Source organism: Callorhinus ursinus, unplaced genomic scaffold (assembly GCF_003265705.2).
Source record: "Callorhinus ursinus isolate GAN/ISIS: 27379988/994484 unplaced genomic scaffold, GSC_fseal_2.0 scaffold14, whole genome shotgun sequence".
In the NCBI taxonomy this organism is placed as follows: Eukaryota; Metazoa; Chordata; class Mammalia; order Carnivora; family Otariidae; genus Callorhinus; species Callorhinus ursinus.
The window spans coordinates 32,791,698-32,812,239 of NW_027397076.1; the positions used below are offsets into that span (position 1 = coordinate 32,791,698).

The 20,542-nt window shown below is 35.4% G+C and overlaps 1 protein-coding gene across 2 annotated transcripts in view; it reads right to left on the minus strand.

Moving 5' to 3' along the window:
• Positions 1 to 20,542, minus strand: part of TRHDE (thyrotropin releasing hormone degrading enzyme) — a 364,016-nt gene that overhangs the window by 158,099 nt on the left and 185,375 nt on the right. For both annotated transcript variants that reach the window (XM_073900656.1, XM_025883069.2), the window contains exons 4-5: positions 17,919 to 18,073; positions 14,749 to 14,862 (exon numbers count right to left, since the gene is read on the minus strand). In XM_073900656.1, coding sequence (XP_073756757.1) covers positions 14,749 to 14,862; positions 17,919 to 18,073 — 269 coding nt within the window. The remainder of the gene's footprint in view (positions 1 to 14,748; positions 14,863 to 17,918; positions 18,074 to 20,542) is intronic.

Here is a 20,542-nt window from a genome sequence, read left to right on the forward strand (position 1 = left end):
CCTGCTATATCCCAGATGGTATGCCTGGTTCTAAAGATAAAAAAGATAACAAAGACATGGACTCGACCTTCAAAGATTTTAGAGTAGTAAAAGGAGAGACAGCGATGAAAACAAATATTACAAAACCACCTGCTGTATGTAAAAGTGGAAGCAGGTTCAGGAGATGGTGTGCCTATACAAAGAAGGCTGTGATTTGTTCTGCCTGGGGGAAGGCAGGAAAAGCCTCTGAACTGAGAGTTGGTGTCGAATTTTTAAGGATGATTTGAGTTTTCTAGACAGAAACAGCAGAAAAGGGCATTTGGGACAGAAAGGAGTATCTTGGAAAAGTCATGGAGATTTAATGGCTTGTTTGGGAGACTACCAATTTTTGTGTGGCAGAAGTCATTTACAATGGGGTAAATGACTAGTGATTATCCTGGAGAGACAGACAGGAACAAAATCATCAAGGATCCTCCATGCCAAGTGAGGAAGCTAGAATTAAGAAGTGACATCACCAGACCTACATTTAGAGAGATTATGAATAAATAGTGGAAAGTGGACAAGGGCAAGGAGCAACCAGAAACAAATATAGGGCAATATTGCATAATTATGCTAAAGATCACGAAGTATGGACATTATCTTTGTGACCATAAGACATCGTAGCAATTATTTCTCTAAAATCTAGATGTCCTGTTGGATATAGATAAAGGTACATTTCTAATCCATAGAGTCAAATCAGTAAGAATATCTGACAAAAAATATTTGAACAATGCAATCTAATTCTATACATGCTTACTGATTGCTTTGTATATGGGACATCCTTTTAGGGGTTGGGGAAACAAACACAGCTGGGACCCAATTTCTGCCTCCAAGCAACTCCCATTATGCTAAGGGAGACAGATAAGTGTACAAATCATTAGTGCCATCTGATGGGTGAAATATTAGTAGCATAAATAAAGTACTATGGGAGTAGAGAATAGAGGGAAGGTTATGGGTAGAAATGCTTTCAATGTCTCTGACCAGCTCGATTCAACCTCAATTGATTTATCAATACAAAGAAATAAGATATAATATGTTATTTATGTTTTACCCCTCTGGAAATCTACTCTACCATGAGATAAAGACATTTAAGATTTCATAGGTTCAACAAAATGCCACATAAAGCATTACTAATCTGAGCCCCTTTCTACACAAGACTAGAACAAATGATAGAGCTTTGCATAGTTTGGTTTTTTCAGTCTTGTTCTTTGTGACTTATTCACATGGCAAAGGTTAAAGCTGAGGAATATGACCAAGAATTCAAAAAAGAAAAGCAAATATATGGAGGAAAAATATTAATCAGGTTTTATTTATGTGATACAGTATCTCTGTAACCTCAAGTATCATCTTTGTAAACAACACAATACCATATTTGTAAAAATTAGAAATTATTTGGATTCCAAGTTTCCTAAAATATTCAAAGAATTTTACTCTGTAATTTTATATTGTTGTCCTGCTTTTACAAAGTTCTAAAATGTCCAAAAGTATTTCAACTTTACTCAGTTGAAAGTTAGCTAAATGTACTTGTGAAATATTATGTCATTATTTAGCTGATTAGTTAACATTTTATAGACAGCTAAATCATAAGGATGGATGAAATAAAACTAAAGAGCTAGTGAAAGTAAATGGTACTTCCCTATAGCAATGTATCTTAAAAATTAACATTTTAAAATCTCATGTTTAAAAGACACATGCCCAAGATGTTAATAATTATTTTCACGGGCAGTTTGTTAAAGCACTCCATTTATATTAAAATCGAACTTGTGTAAACACACATGTATAGTAGCCACTGAAGAATAATTTTTAAAATAATCATCATTAATGCCTATGATGAAACAAGCACTATACTGAAAATTTTACTTCTGTATTTGTTTACATAACCTTTAACAGAAAATGATACATAAACACAATAATCCGGGCAGATCTCTAGTGATATAACATTATTCTGGGATTTTTACACAAGCTTTACAGTAAGTAACTAAAATGAGTTCTATATGTTCTTATTTCTTTTAACTATCAACCACATTTTATCTCCTGCCAAGCCACAAATGTTCTAAGATGTCTTATTCAATGCATAAACTAAAAAAGCAATTATATTTCTATAAGCCTATCTCAAATGACTTTGTAAGCCTCTCATAACCCCAAATAACCCCCTGCACAGGTTTCTATGAACTGCTATATTCTCACATGTGACTAACACAGAGAAAATCAGTTAAGTTGTCTCTCCCATGACTACATGGGAGTCAGCTGCCTTATGTTTTGTTTGTAACATCCAAGTTGAATGTGTCACATCTCATATTATCCAAAATGTGGCACAGCTAAGGGAAAATACTAAGATGGAACACAAAATGTACTGCATTATATACAAGTAAATTACGAACCTTCTGCAGACTTATTCAAGACCCTGAATAGTATAGCAGTATTGATAGGGCAGAAGTTATCATCAATTAGTCACTCATGTTTTCATTAATTATGATAATCCTGGGTCTTATGGAACAATCATGAATGTGCTTCAAATAATGTCAATCACGGTAATAATTACGAACAGGTTGTCTAATTACATAGCTCATTCTGATTCTAGCAGCCCAAAAAATCACTGTGAATAAAAACCATATGCCATATGCTTTCATACAACCCTCTTAAAATGTTCATATCATTTAACTTCCCTTCACTTTTTAGGATTTCTTGACACCTTTCTCTTGGTTTTCCTTCAAACATTTACCCAATGCTGTTATATATATTTTAAATCTTAATATCCTTTTTAAGTCAATGAATGAGTTCCTAATAGAGGTACAGAAACTGTTATAATCTTTCATAAGTGATCTATTGACCCTCATTTCATAATTTTTTTGTTAACTTTTGACCAGACTTTTATTATTGAACACCTCAGAGATGCTATACTTCGGGTTAAATTCTGAGAAATTAGGGTAGAATAAAGTCTCTAACCTGATGAAAGCATATTGTTTAGTAAGGGAGATTTACTTCCTGTCCTTTGCTGGTTAACAGGAACTAATTCTTGCTCTTCCACATGTCACTTCAGGATCCTTTCCATAGATTTGAAACTTCAGACAGGGAACAGTTTCTTCATCTTTTCCAATAATCCTATCTCAACTTTGGCAGTGAGAATCTTTTTCTCTATTTCTACGCTTAATTTTTTTGACAGGCTGATAAGGCATTTCAATGAAATAAAATTTGCTGATCTTCTTTGATAACCACACACTTGCTTCTCATATCCATCACAAGGACTAGCTAACATTTTACAGACACATTAATAATAAGCTAATGATGGCACTATAATATTTACTTGATAAAATGTAATTCGGAATATTTTTAAATGCATACTGACTATCTTAAACAGAATCAATTTCTGTTTAAATTCTAAAGGAGGGGGCGTCTGGGTGGCTCAGTCTTTAAGTGTCTGCCTTAGGCTCAGGATCGAGCCCCACATTGGGCCCCCTGCTCCATGGGAAGTCTGCTTCTCCCTCTCCCGCTCCCCCCCTGCTTGTGTTCCCTCTATCACTGTGTCTCTCTCTCTGTCAAATAAAAAATAAAATCTTTAAAAAAATAATAAATAAATTCTAAAGGAAACTTTCTTATACCATTCAGTCTGGAAGAATTCCAAGGATAAGCTAATCAACTCCCTGAAGTTATTAACATGGATACCAAGTGGCTAATTCATTTTATGTTATTTTAATTTGTGAAATAAATAATAATTCAAATGACCTTAATCTGTAATAAAATTCTTATTAACTTAATGAATGAAATTTATTAGCACATTTTTTGTACTTTAATTTCAATATTTAGTGCTATAAATGGTCAGTTCATCAAATAACCTAGCCTGACAAAACTTTACATTTGTTGGGGCACCTAGGGGGCTCAGCTGGTTAAACGTCCAACTCTTGGTTTCAGCTCAGGTCATGATCAGAGGGTTGTGAGATGGAGTTCTGCATCAGGTTCCATGCTCAGCCCAGAATCTACTCAAGATTCTCTCTCCCTCCCCACCCTGCCCCTCCTCCTGCTTTCTCTCTCTCTCTCAAATAAATAAAATCTTAAAAAAAAAAAAACCTTTACATTTGTTGCCAGATCATAGAAGTCTGTATTTTCAATGAAAATAAAAAGTATTATTTTTTTTTTCAAATTTGAAAGATTTAAACCCATAGCAACTCCAGAACATACACGGCACTTATGGCCCAGAAAGTTAACCAATTCAGAAAGGAAGTTCCATATTTATTCCCAGATCTCCAAGTAAGCTACTATAATATCTATACATTGATTGTGATATTAATAGAGAAAATTTTCAACATTCAGAATGCAAAATCTGGACTAGCAATTTATTTATAAAGTGCAAAGGTATTAAAATATTAGTATTCTAGCATCATTCAGAAATGGAATAGGTATATTCAAAAGTATTTTGTGAAAGACACTTTCCTTGCTCTTACTAATTTTAATAATAATGAGTGATACTATTGTGATCCTCATTTTATAGGAAGTTCACTGGCTTGCTCAAGGTTGCCTAAGAACTGGGGATTGAACCTGGGCAGTTTGGCTCTAGAGTCCATGCTCTTAGCCACTACACCAGGTTGGCCAGAATTAGAAGAAATAATAGAGCAACTCTTTGTATGCACTCCACTGGAAACCATTCTCATTAAGACCCAATGGACATAAAACGCTGCTTCTGGTATAAACAGAGAGATTAGTTATGGGCATGACCCAGGCCCATTGCTAGCCCAGCTAGCAGGGCTGACCTAGCACTGAGATGCCACCAAAATCAACAGAGAGTCTGTTTAATATACTCAACAAGGACTGAGGTGAACTCAGACAGAAATTCTGTTCTTGAGTCTAGTTACAGTCAGGAAAATCAAATTTATCATCTTTGCTTAATTGTAGCAAATGTTGATCTGGCCTAGAATGTTGTTGTTCACCCACTTTCTTCAGCCACTGAAGCCAATGCTGAAATTGTGTGGCTAATTTCCATAACAGCTATGGTGTAGACATGAAGCAAATCACTCATTGCAAACGTACTAGCACACAGGTGTGCATGTGTCTACTCACAGGCTTCCTTGTGGCTGGCTTTGTTTTGTTTTGTTTTTTCTGATTCTACACAGAAGTTTTTTTTTTCTTTCTTAAAAGCTTTTATTTTAATTCCAGTTAGTTAACATACAGTGTTATTTTAGTTTCAGGGGTACGATATAGTAATTCATCACTTCCATTCATCATTCTGTGCTCATCACAACAGATGCACTCCCTAATCTCCTTCACCTGTTTCACCCATTCCCCTAACCACCTCCCCTCTGGTAATTATTAATTTTGAATATGTGATTCACAATATTCTCCACTGAAAGATAATTTTTGGACCCTAAAGGTAATACCATTACACTTAAGTACCTAAGAGTAACAATAATACTGGTGACAATGATAGTAAAAACAACATTTTTTTTTATTCTTGAAACTATCCCATGACAAAAACAGCATGGGTATTTCATACATATTTTGAAGATGAAGAAACAAGATCACACAACTAGTAAGTGTCAAGAGTCAAAAATTTAATCCATGGAATAGGCAGAAAAAAGGAACTGAACCTCATTCTAGGAAACTGTAAAGTAACATTACTCTGATGAAAATAATTTAACTAATCTGGTAAAAGAGATCTGTGAGGATCTGATATTTCACACTTATCAGTGTGCTCCCCATCTCTGGCAGAAAAACCAGCAAAAAAAAAATGGGTATCCAATAAATGTTTGTTAAATAGTGAAAAATGAGTCAATATAGATTAATCCCTGGAAATATTTTGTCAATTAAGGGCCCAAAAATGCCAACAAAATGCTTAGCAACAAATAGTAAAATGTTATTTTGTTGTGAGAAGCCAAATTATTTTCAGGCCTGGGGAGTAATATGGCTCATCAGCTCTCAAAACAAGCCAACAATTCCAGGAAAAGCTCCTTATTGCCTTAAAACCAAGGCAAAAGCTTTATTTAAAGAGCTTTTATTTTTAATTAGTCATCTTCAATAGTGTATTATACTTAAGAGTCTTCAAATTGGACCAATCATGTGGATAGTTGGAAAGAGAATATAATTAATGCCAAATCCACTCTGAAGGAGCAACTGACCTAATCTTATCTTTAATCAGACAACTTTGGAAATAAATATTTAAATGAAAATATGCCACCATACCACCACCAGCACTACCACTACAACCAAGAGAAGACAAGTCTTCTTCATAAAGTACTTATCTTCCAAGCAAATCTGTGAAGCTTACAGAAAGAACAGGACTCAAAAGCAGAACTTAACTGAGCAGAAAGACACTCAGAATCTAAATGAAAAGAAATGGCTACTGTAACCAGATAAATTTGATTAAATATTAGAGAACACGTTTGAGCCATGTAATATAAACATAATAACAGGTAGCTAAATGTTCTATTATTTCATCATTTGACTAATCTTCTGAGACCAACTGTGCTAATTTTCCAAATGTATCTATGAACACGAACAGTCTGATTGAGCTATTCCATAAACAAAGCAACTTCCGACAGAGGCATGATTGGTCAACTAAGAGCCAAAAAGTACTAATTTATCCACGCCTGCTAACTGAAACCACTATACCAAAAACAGAATACAGTGTATACAAGAAACTGATACATAGCAGTTCCATGCTTATAATACCAGGAGGTTTGTTCCACAGAAATTAGCAAAACAAAGGCCTCATTTTAAGTGCTTGATAATTCTTTTACTTAATTAATAAAGAGAATGAATGAAATGTATGACTGAACGTAATGGCAAACAAGTAACAGCAATCCATCAAAGTACTTTACATAAAATTATTGAGCTGGTACATCGTTAACAGCACTCAAGAAAGGCATCACCGGACTATATGTAGAGAAGAGAAAATAAAATTATTAAAGGAATTAATCGGACACAGGTGTATCTGGAGTAGGTAAAGAAAGCATTCCCACATATATTAATTTTCAAAGAAAATATAACACAAATAAGACAAAAGACAGTACTCTGATCATTGTAAAGAATTCTATTTCATCAATCGGAGGGAGAGGTGAAAAGCCAAATATATAAGTGATTTCATATAAAGGGGCCTTCCTACATTTATAAATGTAGATCCACAGAGGTTATTCAGCTCAATGCCAAAACATGTTCTACCCCAAATCATCTTTTTGGAATCGTGGTTGAGGAGAACTGCCTGAGCTGTGGACTGCATGGTGGTCTAGCCATTATCACACTCTTCAAACTCTTAGGAAAGATGGTAACAAAGACATGTACTCTCAAGAAAAAATGTTTAATGTGACACAGTAAATGCTATCTAAGTCTTTGTCATTACAAACGTTAATAGTAGGGGTGCCTGGGTGGCTCAGTCAGTTAAGCATCTGCCTTCAGCTCAGGTCATGATCCCAGGGTCCTGGGACTGAGCCCCATGTCGCGCTCCTTGCTCAGTGGGGAGTCTGCTTCTCCCTCTCCCTCTGCGACTCCCCCTGCTTGTGCTCTCTCTCTCTCTCTCAAATAAATAAATAAAATCTTTAAAAAAAAAAAGTGTTAAAGGTATAATTGAGGCAAAATCTTCAACAACCTCAAACTATGTTATTACCCTTTGTGGGGTTTTGTTTTGTTTTGTTTTTTGTTTTTTTTTTTTTTTTGGCTTTCTCTTCACAGGATGCCCTTTTACATTTTTTTTATTCATATCACTTGAACTCACTACTTTCCTTTCTCACATTCTTGTATGGTAACATCTGAACAGTGTGAAAGTAACCTTGATGAAAAGAGCGAAGAAAGAGGTCCCATAAAGTGTTATGGACTGAGACAGTCACTCCTTGCTTAGAAATGAGTTGTGTTCTAATGTCTTTGAGAACATATAGCTGCCTGGTTAAGGATGATTCATAATTAGGAAATTAATAAATTAGCTTCGGTTGCCCTCTTAGTCTCCAGCCTTCAGTTTTGTTGTATTTGTGTTAAAGGCTTTGCAAAGCAAATTCCTTTTAACATATCTGGGAAAAGGCTGAATGATATCAAATGTTGAACAATACATATATTGTAGGGAGATAAACGTTTTTACTAGTGGTGGTAAGAGATACAGATCAATAATGGTATAATCTGCTATTGTAAGTAATGTATGTTTGTGAACAAGGATGTTTAACAGAACATTTCATTATTTTGGTATAAATTTTTGGCATTATCATTTTTTTGGTTTATCAAATGCTGTCTGACAAGTTTTAGCAAGTGGAAGTATTCTGCTTACAAACTGCTCTTACTTGAAAAGGGAATGAACGGGTTGATTTTCCCTGCGATATTTCTAGATATGAAAAAAGATGGCCTTGCATTATTGTTGGGCTCCAGGTTCAGAAGAATTTTCTTCTAGAAAGTGTCTAATCTTGTCAATTTATCAGTTGCTTTTGAAATTCCTATGGAAATGTAGAAAGACCTTGACACCATGCAAACCTGAAAGTGGTCTTCGGAAGAAATACTTTATTCCAAAGGGAATGCTCATTTATCTTTTATCTCTAAGTTTAAAATATACAAAAACTTCAAACACTTAGTGTCTTTCTGAACAAAATGACTTTGCTTTAAAGAAAATTCATTCTTTAAGAACATACAGGAGATTTCCATTTGCAGCTTTGTTTTAAATTTTAAAAATTTCGCATAGGAGAAAATGTAAGGTGATGTGACTAAGAAAACCTCCCAGATACATACCTGAACATATAAAAGGACAAGTGAATATATATGAAAACTAAGGAATTATGTGTGCTTTTTCTTCTCTTCCTAAAGACATCTTACTTAATAAAAGTTGGTCTTCTATTAGAAGCAGTAAATGAAACCAAGTTACATTTTCTGAAACTTAACACACCTTGATAACAAGCTCTTCAAAAGCTCACATTTCCCAAACAATTGTGAAGCCAACGTCTTGATTCTTAAGAAAGAACAAGCGTAAATAAAAGTATGAATGCATTATCTGTTCTTCAGTTGTAGTTTCATCCTCAAAAATGCATTTGTGTCATAAAACTTCTAAAATCGTTAATGTATTTTCACAATTAACAAATGACTGCTCAGCCTTTTTCATCCCTTTTGTGAAGAAATCCCCTTAACAGGACTACTAGCCCATCATTAACATATTTTGTAAAAAGCACAGAATTGGCCCTAAAGTGAGAGAAAATTTAAACACAATTTGTTATTGTAGTAGCCTTAGCAAGAGGTATTGTCATGTGTTAGTATAATAGGTATCGTTCCCATTTTCACTGCTATTTCTCCTAGAGATTCTTTGTGTCTCTTTAGCCACCACTGGTTAGAATCCAAGTCTCTGGCCTACTTCTTAACACTGACATCCTTTCTGGATGAGCCCAATTTGTACACTCTTTGAGTGTTAGTCTAACCCTCAGTGCACTGGGCATATACACATTAGAACTTCTCTGATGTTTACTCAGAGTTCGGATACGGCAGACAAGACCTTCTCCTTCAGGGGCATCTGCTACTGTCCACACTGCAGTTCTTACTTCCTCTGTGCACTTTGTTTCTTTGTTACAAGCCTATTGTCCACCAATGCCCCAAACTGCTCTGATCACAAATGCTAAGGAAAAAGCAACTTTTTCTCCCAGAAGAGAGGGCAACAACTCACCGGTTCCACTGAATTAAGGGAAAAAATTTTTTCTATTCTTTAAAATAAAAAAATCTATGTTTTCAGCAAAGAACTTGCTTGCAGAAAGGGGAAGGAGGGAAGAGTAAAGGGAAAGCAGAAGAGGTCTATTTTGAAGGCTGTGGTTCCCCAAGAGACCCAGGTAGACACTCCTTCCATCTTCCTGCTAGTCTTTTGACATAAATGGCACTGCTAAGCTACTAAACAGGATCAAAAAGACCATAACCCTGTGGAACTAGTCACAAGAAGCCTTTAAATTTTTCATATTCAATATGTGTTAGTCATTTGAAAAAATATAGATATCATTGACTAGTTGAAAACAATTGGATCTTCTAATTTACTGACTTCTCAGGAGTAGAAAGAATATTATAATGTGGATTTTGATCATAATAGACAAACACAACTACATGGAAAATCATGAATATACAAACACATTTATTTGGTATTCAGTATTTATGATTCTAAATAAATATTTAATTTCCACATGATCTGTCTGTGACCCTACAGCCCTACTGAGCAAATATATTTTGGTATTGATGAAATATAGACAATAGTATCAATATACCAACTATTATTAAAACATCTATTAACTTATTTTGAAAAGCACGCAAAAGCATTTTTCCCCTACAGACATTAAGTCAAGTATGTATTTGAGAAATGAAGAGCTGAACAAGTAAAATATTAACAAAAACCAAGATGTTTTCTCTCTACCATTCTATTCCGCCCTCTCACTAGCAAAGTGATTATTATTATTTGGAATGCTGAAGCAGTATATCTTTACATTTAAACTGAAAAAAAAAACACTGAACTCAATCAACTATATTTCAGTTCATCAATGATTTTCTCAACTTCTTTTTGAGTAAAAATAAAATAATTTAAAAAGTAAAGATAACTTTATTGCAATGCCTGTTAACTTAGGCAGGCAATTTTTGTTGGAGCACATTAAAATGATACTAAGTCTAATGGCAGGATTCATTTTTACAATTTTAGTCCTATCCATGATAGAGATAATTGAGAACATTTTTCAAGGTTTTGGGCAATACACTTTAAGATATCTTTAGTATTTAGCATAATGAAGTTTAGTTGCATGATTCTCCATTAATATTATCTGTATGCCCAGGTATGTGTCCTCATAAAAATTTAGGGAGAATTCCCAGTCTGCAGACTTTATCAGCATACAAAGTTATTGCTGTGTGCAGCTCCAGAGAATCCCAGTTCATTTAACAAAAGAATATACACTCATGTTTAATAATTCTCATTATAGCAGCACATCCTTACAATGCTATATTCAGGAAACTAAAGGACATGTCTACAATATAGATACAAACTATAATGAAAACTTATGCAATACACAGAGGAGATATGATTTTGCCTGCATCAGCACCAGGTCTATAAAATCAGGAATTCTTCAGAGTAGCATTTAACCATGCATCCTTTTCTTGTACTAAAACTCTTTTATTATAGACTTTTTCAAATTAAAATGATCAAGAATTATTGAAGAATAGTAACTGTGTTAAATCTTCCCTTTTTTTTCTTCCCTTCCAGGGAACACAGTGAGATTTAATATGACCGCCATCAATATCATACCATAACTTGATTCATCCAATAACGTTGTCACTAACAGCCAACTTTGATGAAATAGTGTCAAGCAAAAGGACTACATGCCCCTGAAGTGTATCCTTAGCCCCGAGCTGAAGAAGTTGCTTCTGATGATCTTGACACTTCTGTTTGATGAATGAAACATTATATAAGGCTTATATTCCTATAGAATAAACCACATTGCCAGTATAGATAAGAATTGATTTGGTGAGACTGAGTCTAGTTAAAAAGATTATAAAAATTGTTTTGTAATCTATACATAATTGTTATTAATCTAGGGTGTCAAAACAGATGACTGGGCTTGGAAATGTTAGGGCATCTATACATAAAATCAATGTGCCTTTCTAATGGAGCATTTATTTCCCAGGTACATGATGCCTACCCACATTTGTATAGTGGCTCATACATTTCAAAGACCTTGCAAGTTATTTTATCTTCACAAAAAATTCTATGAGCTTGATAAGTCAGGACAATTGCCTCCATTTTTCAAATGATAAGAAACAATCAGAGAAGTGAAACACCTTTCCTGGAAGCTGAATTTCTTCTTTCCAATCCATTCCCCTGACCTTACATCATACTACCGGTAAAGGCCCATTTCTATAAAATGGTAAACTTGATTAGTTTGTTGGGAACAAAACTATCATAACAGTTTTTATTCCATGTAGTGTTTCTAATATAAAAACTGATTACTTCTGTATCAGAAACTGGCTCTGAACACACACACACACACACACACACACACAACACACACACACAAAATCTAAGATTTTACTAACTAAGCAGACTAAGCAAATATACTGGCCTAAATCAGAACAAGAACTTCCTTGACAATATTATGTAATTCTGGGCTTCTTTATTGCTATTCCATTGAAGGTAGATTGTCATAGCAATCACCCTAGAAAATTGAAATTGTATTTTCATGCTTGAGACTTGGTGTGTAAAAATGATAAAAGCACTGTTTTTGAGATTAGAGACAAAAGAGGTCAGCTTCCTGAATTTCTTTACTCCTGACACAAGACTGACTTCTGATTTTTCTATTTTAGGCTAAGCTCTAGCAAAGCCCAAGCCTTGCACTCCTAGGTAAACTTTTGTGCCATATCATAATAGTATGAGTTACTGCTGACACAGCCGTCACTCTTGTTCTTTCTAGTATTTCTTCCACTCTTGCTGATGCCATTATGAAAAATAGTGCTGCCACAGCCTGAAAGTCACTTAATATCCTCTTATCTGTGGGGCTGACTTATTCTTAAAATTTTGTTTGCAAAGACGATATTAATGATATATAGAGAAGCAATTTGTTTATAGTTTCTTCTCATCAGTTTTTTGAATTTAGTATATTGAGGTACTCTACCAACTAAATAAAGCCACTACAAAGCAAAAGCAATCAGAGATCAGAATGTATTTATAATCTTTACGATCTGAACATAAGGAGACATCATAGTAAGACCTGCACATCCTCACTATTGCCTAATTAATTATAATGGAGTTCATTCTTTCATTTATTAGTTTAATAAGGTGAGCCTTCTATACCACTGTACTTATACCATCATTAATTCTCATTTCTTAATTATAAAATATGGATTTATAAGAAATAAAATCTTGGATCTTACCACCCCAAGGTTTTTATACTTTCAGTTCATGGTCTGTATTTCTATTAAGAACAAAGTCCCAGGTGGGTTATTTATACTTTATGTTCATTTTCAATACATCTTATAAATATGTTCTCCAGAAGGCCTACATTTATAACTTAACTGATAAAAGTGATGAAAGAACACAAAACATCATTCAGAGACAAATTCCAATATAAAGACACTGAAACTTGGGATATATTGCCATGCTAACGCCATCAAAAGCTGTCAGTTTTCAGCCCATGTATAATTCTGTTGATTACTTTTTAATCCAAGATGTATTTTTCATAATGATGAATAGAAGGGATTTTACGATAGATAGCTGAATGAACTTTTAAAAAAGCTTACCTATATGAGTAGCATGCCACTTGTAATAAGGTCATTTTTTTAATATTGAAACATAATGAAATTATAAATCAGTAATAATCCACAGCATAATGAAAATTAAATGAAAATTTTAAACAAAGTTGGTTCAAAGTCATCTAAAAATCAAAAGATATTTTGGGGAGTTTGGGGAATATTTTCAATATCCTTAAACATTTCAGTTTTAAAATTTCACATTTGTTAAAAGAATACTTTAAATAATTAATATCGTACGGCATTGGTGATTTTTCTTCAAAGTTCTTTAAAGGCATTTTCACTTATTTCCACTGCCATGATAAAGCAGTTTCAGTAAGATTTTTAGAATCATGTCATATATGCAGACACATCTAGATACAGAGGGCTAAGTAAAAGGATCTCATTGTTTGAGGAAATGACCCATGTTGCTTTTACAAAATAAGGACAACTCTGCATGAACATAATGAAAACATATCAATATGATATTACTATTATCATGGTTCCTCTGTGAGATATGTAAGATCACAATTTTTATGCAGTAGAAGTTGGCTGAATTGATGGTAGAGAAGTTATGTCATGACTTACAGACACCTTCGTATTTCATCTTGGTTTAACTCTTCAACTCATAATCATAATTTTAACAGATAATTAGGTAATCACTTACTATTAATACTTTAAACATCAAAAAAGAGCAGTGCAAATACATGTTATTGCTATGCTATATCGCAGGTGAGATATGAGTTTCTAGAAGCTGACAAATGTTAGTATCTGGCAATTTTTACACAGTATCACTTAAGCTAAATTTAAAATTCAAGTTCCAAAACAGCATATACCCTGGGTTTCATTTAATAATAACACAGTCGCTTATTGATTAATAAAAACATATAAAATGAAAACCTTATATTAAAAGACACATAAAAACCATGCCTTCCCTCCACTTTTTCTTTTAGGATGTTCTAGAAACATCACTGCTTAAGGGACAACAAACTCGACTTCAGGTTCAGACAGACAGATATGTTCTTAGAGTGCAGGTACCACATGCATAACTCTTTATGAAGTTAATGACATCTTCCTAAGTCATTTGATCCTAGAGTACATCCACAACCATAATGTATTCTATAAATAAGCAAATGTTTTAATTTTTAGTCACAATGAAGAAATACTAAGGTCTCATTTTTGTATATATTGAAATACTGTATACACAAAATATTACTTATGAATTACTGTTACCTTCTCAATCTTAAAGAATTTTCCTTTGTTCTCAAAGGCAACAATCTAAGATATTTCTAGAAGAAAAGCTATAGCATTTTGAAATCAACTTATAACCAACCAAACTCTATTCAGTTCTAATAAATAAACAGAACTTTTTTGGAATACTTCAAATTTAAGTTAAATTTAAATTTTGGTTACTTTTTCTTTATTGGACAGGTGATTTTCCAGATGGCATTTTCAGCCGCCTCTAATGATAACATAAGCTCTGTAACACAAGACCAACCTTCCACTAGAAGTCCAAACAACTAAAAAAAGTGCACCTACCATGTTCCAGCCAGGGTAGAGATAGTCCGTGCCAACAAATTCAAAGTAGTGAGCAAAACCTTCCTTCAGCCACACATCTTCCCACCATACTGGAGTCACAAGGTCACCAAACCACTGCAATTAAAAAATGAATGAGTATCAGATAAAATCAAAATTTTTTATCTAAAATCAGAATGATTTTATCTAAAATTAAATGTATTAAACTATGACTATCATAACTGGAATTCATTCCCTAACAGATTTTGTGATCTTAAAATGTACTGTGGCAAGACAATTGATTTGTTCAACTGGTGACACAAATACTTGGTGACACTACGTTTTTGTTTTTGTTTTTATAAATGCTTTCAGGGAAAAACAAAAATATAATGACCAAGGAATAAAAAAGGAATATTTAACCCGGAGAAGAAAGGACTCAGGAGAAAAAAACTGATTACAGCTATTTTCAAATATTTGGAGACCTGGTACACAGAAGAGGAAGAGACTTGTGTCCTGTGGCCCTACAAAGAACAAATAAGAACTAATGGATGGAAATCAGGATTGGTAGATGTCTGCTAAAAATATAGGAGACCCTCTAACAGAATGAGATGGCCAAAAATGGAAAGTACTGCCACAAGTGGTGAGCTACTCATCACAGGGGGTATGGAAGCATTGCCTTCCCACAGCACAGAAAACTCAAAGAAGACACTGGCTGACTGAAGGAACTGAGGGCTTCCACGATGCTCCACACCTGACTCTCCGTGATCTTGTGATAATAAGGGGCTGGACCAAAAAAAAAAATCTCTAAAATTCCTTCATGAAAAATAATGTCATTTTTTTTCTTTTTTGAGAGAGAGATAGAGAGAGAAAGCTAGTGGGGGGGGGAGAGCAGAGGGACAGGGAGAGAGCGAATCTTAAGCAGTCTCCACACCCAGCACGGAGCTGGACACGGGGCTCGATCTCAAGACTCTGAGATCATGACCTGAGCTGAAATCAAGAGTTGGATGCTTAACCGACCAAGCCACCAAGGTGTCCCAATAATGTTGCCATTGTTAATCGGTGTTTTAATTAGATCATGATGCCCCACTCTGACATCCTTGCTTAGTTTGGCAAAAAGTTAAAGAAATTCTTTTTTTCATTAAAAATAAAAACAAAAACATTATATGCCTAGAGTGATCCTAAAGACTTTGGGTGTGATGATGAAAAGTCAGGAAATGTCCCTTCTTGTGCAGCTGACACTTAATTGTGGAGGCAAGGGCAATGAGGGGAGATACAAAATAAAAAATATAAAAGCAAATGAACAACACAATTCCAGATCCAATAAAATGTGATAGGAATGGGGAAAGAACCACTTTAGATTGTCAAAAGCAAAAATGCTCTCTCTAAGCAGGTGACATTTGAGCTCAGACTTTAACGATAAGAAGGAGCCAGCCATGAGAAAACTTTGGGAAGAAGATTCCAGGCAGATGTAAGCAACACTTAGTGTAAAGACCTTAAGTGGGAATGAGATATTTAAGAAACAGAAGGAGAAGGCGGATACTATCAGATCAGGTATAGCTTTAGGAGCTCCAGTAAAGAGCTTAGTGACTGAGCGTTTCAATATTAATAATAAAGTATCAGTTACTCAAGAGGATCTCTAGCTGAAATACGAATAAGAGATAGTAACTAACTCTACGTTGATGACCATAAAATAAATGATATTTAAAATCATTTTTATTCTTAATCAAAAATGCATGTTTCTCCTTTATTTTATTTTTTTTTTTTTTTAGGTATGTTTCTCCTTTAAATTGAAAGCCTGTCTTAAAAATCATGACAATGTCTAGGTGGGAGAGAGGGTAATGTGGAAAATAATTTGGTAATGAGAGTGGAAATTCTGTTTCTCCCAGCTTCTGGACCCTTTTCTCATGGTTAGTAGCCTGCACTGCCAAGTTCTAACAAGAAAGTAACATGTAATATGGAACAAATGAAATCCGGTTCTAGGAACAAAGATAACATCATCGGTGTGCTCTTACTTCAACAGAACTATACAAGTAACCTGTTTCTAGGAATCTGCAAAAAGGAAACTGCTTATGCCTCAAAGAATTATGTTTCACTGGAAAGCATCCTCTTTAGCACAGTGGAGGAACCCTGATTATCTGTGCAATGGATCCCCTTACGTCTGAGGCAAGAGACACATGCCTGACCTGGCAAGCATGACAGGTACAAACTTCGTGCAGGTTTACTTGCAGAAGGTTGGCATTGAGGGAAACGGCCATATGGCCTGAACCAATTTATCATTATGTCAGTTTTCATGTATTAGCATTTAGCACTTCACTTTCTTTTGCTGACAGCATTTTCCACATAGGTTCCTTCTGGAGTTTTTCTAGTGTTTTAAAACGGTTTTGGGTTTATAACAAATAGAAGCCATACAGTATAACAATGGGATTTCCAGTGGTTTAACTTAAAGCTATCCATACTCACCAGGACAGGTATTGCTTTCCATTTGCATGAACATTTATTTTCAGTTTTGTCTTTTTTTTTTTAACTAGAATCAAGATTCAAATAAGCATTGCAAAATCTCTATAATGCCTTCCACTCATTGTAAGAAAGTGCATAAAATCAAAATGAAATTAATTTTATCTCTGCTTCACTACAAAGTTGGCTAATTTACATATGAATTTCTAAACATGCCAAGACAAAAAAAATATCAATCACTGGAGAACAAAGAGTCTATGGCTGAGTTAGTGAAAGACTTCCTAAGTGTCTCTGTGATGGGAAAAAGGGAATAACAAATTGATTTCAGCCAAAGCAAATTTTGACACGTACACAAAACTCAGCTGCATCTTGCAGCAATGCAATAAATCACCGCCATCACTGCACTTACCATATATACACACCAATAATCACAAGGAAATAAAGCAAGGTTGACAAGGACTCGTGACTGGATAGGGTCTCCGAAGAGGCTGCAGTGCCATTTCACTCCTCAACTAAACTGAATGACAGTTGTTTATTCAATACCATCAGTGGGTTTGCTTTTGTTTGTGCTGTCATCTGAGAAAAATGACATATCATCCAAAAAGAACTACACAGTACTCTCTATATAATTAAAACTTAATTGGGAGGAAAATAATTTAGCTCCTAATCTAAGTATCTGAAATCATTCTGCATTCTCAACAGTTTGCAATTATACTTACACCCAATTCTTTTTCTCATACCTGGTGACATATCTCATGAACAATGACCATGGTGACATCCAGTAAATAAGAAATAGATGAAACACTGGGATCCAGCAGTATTCTTTGCTCCACAAAAATACTTAGTCCCCAGTTCTCCATAGCAGCGTACGGGTGCTTAGGCACAGCTAAAAGATCTAGAAACAGGATAAAACAATTCCATAGGCTTTAACAAACATGCCGGATTCTAAATGCATACCCTAAAAAAGTCCAGAAACCCTAATGAAAAGGAGTATTTGCTCTTTCTCAGTAATTTTTTTTCTAAGTTAAACTACCTGCCATTTCTACATGACAGCAGAAATATAGGCTATCACTGTACACGCTGGCCATATGCATTCATCACTGTTCATTTTCAGACCCGGTGCTAGAGGAGGCTGGAAGTATCGGCACCATTATTGATGGGCCCACCCTAATAAGTTTCAGGAAGTCAAGGAAACCAAATGCAGCAGAAATCTAGAGAGTCAAAAGGCATGGTGCCTTCTAATGAAAACATAGTCAGCTCAAGGCAGTGAATACTGTACTCCTCCTTTTACCTCAAATGTTTTCGAGAGAAAACATCTTCTATATCAGTTTAAAAGTATGACGTGTCGTTTTTCTAACTGCATAGATTCTCCTGTATTTTTTGAGTTCTGTTAAAAATAAAATATTGCATGCAAATATAGTTTAAAGACAAAACTGTAATAGTGGAAACTGGCAAAAGGACTACTGAGGGAGCCCGCAGGCTTTGGTTCTGGTCCTGCCCTCCACCATTAACTAGATATATGACCTCGGTAAATCACTTAATTTCTCGAGACCACAATTCCCTCACCTATAAAATAAGGTTATTGGCCTTCATTATCTCTAAAATCCCTTCCAGCTCCAAAAATCTATGATTAGATGATACTAAGACGTGTGCTTATTTTAAAAGGCAGTGGAGGTATTATCAACTTCTGGTTAAGGTGACACAATAAGTTCATGCTTTGATGTACTCCCTCGGCTGCAAACACGTAGCAGTGATAAATAAAATATTAAAACGGAAAACTAAAAAATATCTCCAGGCTTGAAAATAAACCTCTTCATGGATCAGAAATGGTACAGAAATGCAAAGCAGCGATTGCATGTGAAGCCACAGTCCTGCTGCATTCTGGCTCCAGGGGCAAGCAGTGGCTGCTGGGGACTGGCTCCAGCAGGATCCACTGGAGCCAAAGGGACCTAAGCCAAGCTGACTGCATGAGGCCAGGGGCTGAGGTAGTGCATGTGTGTTCACAAGGGCTGTAAATAGCTGCTGCTCGTTGCTTCTTGGGAAAGCCAGGAAGTGGCAGAGTTAGGATTCGAACCCAGGCAGCCTGATTCCAGTGCCTTGCTCTTAAGCACAACGACGTAATGTTTTCAGTCTCTGACCCAAAAGTTCCATTTCCCAATAACCCCAGAGTAACCACCTAGGATGTCAAGAAAAAAATGGTACGAGAATGTTTGCTATAGTATTGTTTTTAAGAGTGAAAGGGGAGGGCACCTGCGTCACTCTTTTGGTTAAGGCTAAGTGGCTGCCTTCAGCTCAGGTCATGATCCCGGGGTCCTGGGATGGAGCCCTGCATCAGGCTCCCTGCTCAGCGGGGAGTCTGCTTCTCCCTCTCCCTCTGCCCTCTGCTGTCCTGTTCATGCTCTCTCTCTCTCAAATAAATCAAATCTTAAAAAAAAAAAGAGTGAAAAGAGAAAACCAAATGCTTTTCACCAAGATAGTGGGCAAAGAAACCATAAAATAGTTAAAATAAAGGAATACTACACAACAATTGAAATACACAATCTTACCCCTAGATTCTTATACTATATAAATCAATATGGATAATCTGAAAAACATAACGTTGAAGGAACAAGAAAGGTGTAAAATGACCCCTACCATATACTACTTAAAATAAGCAGAATAATACCATACGTTATAAATGGATACTCACACATGCACACACATACCCAGACAGATAGTAGTGGTAAAATGCACATACAATCACACACGTATAGGAATGATGAACACCAAATTCAGAATCATGATTGCTTCAGTTCAGAATGGGCAGAAAGGGGATGAGGGACAGTCTTTTATGTTCGTCGACCCCATTTCAGCAAGGGGTTGAGGAGGATTTCCACACCACCAAGCAATTCTTGGACACTGGAGAATATGAGAATTCAACTCAATTCTGCCACTATCTACCTGGAAAGAGTATCAGATTCCACAGTTAAGGGTTCAGTCCTACAAGACCGTCCTGTACCCCCACTTAAGATGCCAGTAACAAGCCCGGGGTTGTTATCTGTACTTCTGACTGACTGGCTATAAATCAGAGGTTCCCATGATCTCCTCCTTAGGTTTAATTAATTTGCTAGAGAGGTACACAGAACTCAGAGAAACATTTTTACTTACTAGAATACCAGTTTATTACAAAAGGATGTAACTCAGGAACAACCTGATGGAAGCGAGGTATTGGGCAAGATACTGACAAAAGGTGTGAAGCTTCCATGCCCTCTTAGAGTGCACCATTCTCCCCAAATCTGTGTTCACCACCAGCGAGGCTCTCTGAACTCCATCCCTTGGGGTTTTTACAGACTTTGTTACATAAACATAATTGATTTAATCATTG